Here is a 3,742-nt window from a genome sequence, read left to right on the forward strand (position 1 = left end):
CACATAATTCAGCTCCAAGATATCATAAATGGGTCTTCCATTATTACATTTCATTGGCATGTTTGAAAAGTCATTCCCCTGTGCATGGACGTTTTCTTTCTGACTTGAGAGGATGTCCAGTGATGTCTCATCTGTTAGAATAATTGAGAGGGAGGAAAAAGGCATCAGGAAGATCACATGGTCCATATAATTCGTGTCATAAAGCATAACTGATACTTCTCACTTAAATTAGACTACATGAAAACTCTTTTAAGAGCACAAAAGGCAGAAATTTCACACAAGGTAACCAGACACATTCAGTGCCCAGATTCATACAGCATGGTTGATTGTGGAGAAGTCACACCCACCAGAGTGAAATTTAACATTGATAACACAAGGTGGATAATTTCTGCTTTCCGTTTGAAGTATTTCACAGAATCATATGGCTTGTTGCAGCACATGAATAAAATAAAAACAATAAACATGTAACCAAGTGTTAGGATTCTTTCCATTAAATAAATTTCCTGATACATACTCTGTTCTGATATTTTAATTACCATATATATTTTTTGTATGTCCCTGGGACAGTAATTTAAGATTTCATTAGTTCCATTGACTACAAGGTATTTGGGAGAATTATTCTTGCTTCTAAATTACAAATTGAAAAAATTAAATTTACTTATCAAATGTCTCAAATTGGAATAGGCAAATAAAAGAGAAAAAAGTGATCTATTTCCGTTTTCTGCTTTCCTTCTAAACCAGGTGATACTGCTTAGATTCTTTTTCCTCATGTCTAATTTACATTTAACTTGGCTGCTGATAAAATGTCTCTAATTTGTAATTTCAACTGATTACTGATGACGTACATGGGTTTGAAGTGAATCCTATAATCAGCCTTCATTTTCAGGAGTGACTTAGGATTTTGGCTACCCATCTGAAAAGGAACTGATTTCTTTTATAGAAATTATTGAAACATTCACCATCTGAACCTGTAAAGACCTCTACAGTGTGTGTGTAATCATTGAATCACCAACAAACCTTGGCTATTTCAGATAATTTATGTCTACCACCTTAAAAGACTGGTGCTTTTCTTTTGTTTAACAGCCTTTCTTTGGTTTTGAGTATATCCATCATGACCTCCTTTAAGTAATTAAAACTCTGTGCTAATAGGAAATCTTTCAAGTAACACAAATGTTTTCCCATTTGGGGGATCATTTTAATAATTTAAATTATATTTGATTTATTGTATTAATTTTTCACTCAGAATTTTTGCTAAGCTTAAGTTATGACATGACTGGAATAGGCTATTGCCATGGAGAAATGGCTCCTTCTTTTCATAAATAAAAATGGGAACTCATGCAATTATGAAAAAAAAAAAAAAAGGAAGCTAAAATGGTAGAAAAAAAGATTGTTCTCCAGTCAGATATCATCAGTTCTGTGAAAGAGATCTCTGCAGCTATGTCAGATGTCTTGTATACATGCAATAATTTGGCTAATGCAGTGAGTAAGGTGAAAGTTGCATCTTGTACCATTGTGCAACTGCTGCACTCCCATTGCCAAGAATGACAGAACCTGTCCTGTTCCAGAAAAACGTACTGCCTGTGCAGATAAAATACTCTTAATTTGCTACTGGCTTGTTGCTTTTTTTAGTTTGTGATTAGCAGTTAAGTTCAGCTGTTTGGCAGGCTGAGTGACTATCAGGTGCTCTTTTCAATTTGTATTTAGTCTTTGTCTCAGCCTTCAGAAGGTATTTGGTGACTGCTTAGTGCAACAAGCACTTTCTAGATGGCTTCCTACTACAAGCAGCAGGGCGATTTCAGCCAGAGAACTTCTCTCAGTGCAGATGTGTTTCAGGGTATTTTGAATACCTAACACTGTCAAGATTAGTCTCTTATCTGAACATTCTTAATATACATAGGCAGAAAACAGGGAACAAGGAAGGAAGCATTCACTGCAGGAGGAAGCATTCTTTAATATACTATAAACAGCTTCTCTGGTGTGCATACATACATATATTAATGTGAGTAATCCGTAAGGTATGAAAATCCATTTTTATCTAGCTAAATATTTTTCTGTAGAAACGTGTATAATGTAACCTAAGCACACTCTAAGTATCATCCTCTTTATCTGTCTTTGATGACAAAATGAAGTAATTTTAATGTAAGATGCTAGAAGCATAGTTATTTGGAGCAAGCAATAGCAAGTGCGACAGGATTACTGATTACTGAGTAACTATTTTCCCCTCAGACCCTGTAAGAGGGAAAGAAAAAGGAGAAAACAGAAACAGCTTAACTCACCAAAAATCAAACCACTGCATTGCCCTCTTAGCCACTGAGTGTTTTGGGATGTAAGATTGAAGATTACATCAGTACAATAAAAGCTCCCTGCTCTGTCATAAGCTGTACACTATTCAAAAAAAAAAAAAAAAAAGCCAAAAAATCCCCAAAATACCCAAAGAAACAAAAAACCCCCCAAAAAACAGAAAAGCACACCAAAACCCTGCAGATTTACCCCAGCATCAGAACCAGTAGAAGTTAGAACAGGTAGAGGGTGTAGAGTATGGGGAGGGAGAGGGAAGGGTTAAAGGCATTATCGCAGCCATTAGAAGGAAAAGTTGAAGCAATACAAGCACAGTAGACTTCTCTTCTTCCCCCCCTCCCTCCCTCCTTTTCTTTCCCCTACTCCTCTCTTCCCAAGCTGGATCAGTGAGTAGGGAGGGCAGTCATCACGCCATCCTAAGCAGCAAGAGCTGACGTTGGACGAAGCTGCCAGGTAGCTGAAAAAAGGCACAGAAGGCAGCTGATACCCACTTTTCAACGGTTTGTGTTTTTTTTAGTCTGTATCTGGACTTCAAGCAACACAGCGCCTGAGACAGCTCATCTGAACCACACTGTATTGCAATACTCGCTCTTCTCAAAGAAAAAGACTCCACTGAGCAGCAGAATGCTGCCAGTGTCGCAGCTAGGGCTACAATACAGAGCCTTTTTGTAACATTGCAAATTTCTTTCTGTTCATATATTTGAAATACATACATACACTTATATATCAGTTCTTTCTCTTTTGAGGGCACCTTTGGCTTTTTTTTTTTTTTTTTTTTTTTTTTGTGACTTCTTCATCTTGGAATGATGGGGATCTTTCTAGCTTATATTGGATTCATTTTCTTTTCAGTTATGTATATTCAACAAGGACTTTCTACCCAAGGTAAGATCACTTATTGTCAAATACGAGTGTGTGGTTTGCTATGCTAAAACAGACTGAGTACAGAATTGGGGTGGGGAGGGGGGGAAGGAAAGGAAGAAAGGGGAAAAGAAGGAAAACAACCAAAATGTGTAAGAGATGAGGACACCGAGCATCAGGTTTACACTTGGTTTGTACAGACAAAATTGTCTGTAAATAGGAAAAGAAGTGAGAAGTTTCCCCAAAGTAGAAATATAACAGGCTTGCTTTACTTGAATGCAAAGAGGGGAATAACAGGCACCTTGCAGAAGAGTGAAGGGGTGCTGGGGAATGGACATGCATGTGTTTGGGTTGTGCATGTTGTTATATAGGCATGTTTGCATACAATAAGCACCTACCCGTGCATGCATAATTATTGCATTCAGACCAAGTACCGGCTGGCTAAACCTACTGCTTCTCTTAAAAAATTGCAGTCTCCTTCCGTGCTGCGTTCCCCTTCCTCTCATTATCCTGCGGTCTTCAGTCAGACCTTCATTCCTATTTCGTGACTATGTGCATTTCTACCACTCTCCCTCCACCAAAAAAA

General features: G+C 37.7%; 1 protein-coding gene across 3 annotated transcripts in view; it reads left to right on the forward strand.

Annotated features, from left to right (window-relative positions):
- The first annotated feature begins 2,640 nt into the window (after positions 1-2,640).
- VSTM2A (V-set and transmembrane domain containing 2A) overlaps positions 2,641-3,742 on the forward strand; it is a 31,457-nt gene continuing 30,355 nt past the window's right edge. The window contains exon 1 of one of the 3 annotated variants that reach the window (XM_017739106.1): positions 2,641-3,180. In XM_017739106.1, coding sequence (XP_017594595.1) covers positions 3,102-3,180 — 79 coding nt within the window. In that variant the 5' untranslated portion in view covers positions 2,641-3,101. The remainder of the gene's footprint in view (positions 3,181-3,742) is intronic. The other 2 variants (XM_008637508.2, XM_008637507.2) reach the window with 2 other exon arrangements.

This window comes from Corvus brachyrhynchos, unplaced genomic scaffold, assembly GCF_000691975.1.
Source record: "Corvus brachyrhynchos isolate BGI_N302 unplaced genomic scaffold, ASM69197v1 scaffold7, whole genome shotgun sequence".
NCBI classification, from domain to species: domain Eukaryota; kingdom Metazoa; phylum Chordata; class Aves; order Passeriformes; family Corvidae; genus Corvus; species Corvus brachyrhynchos.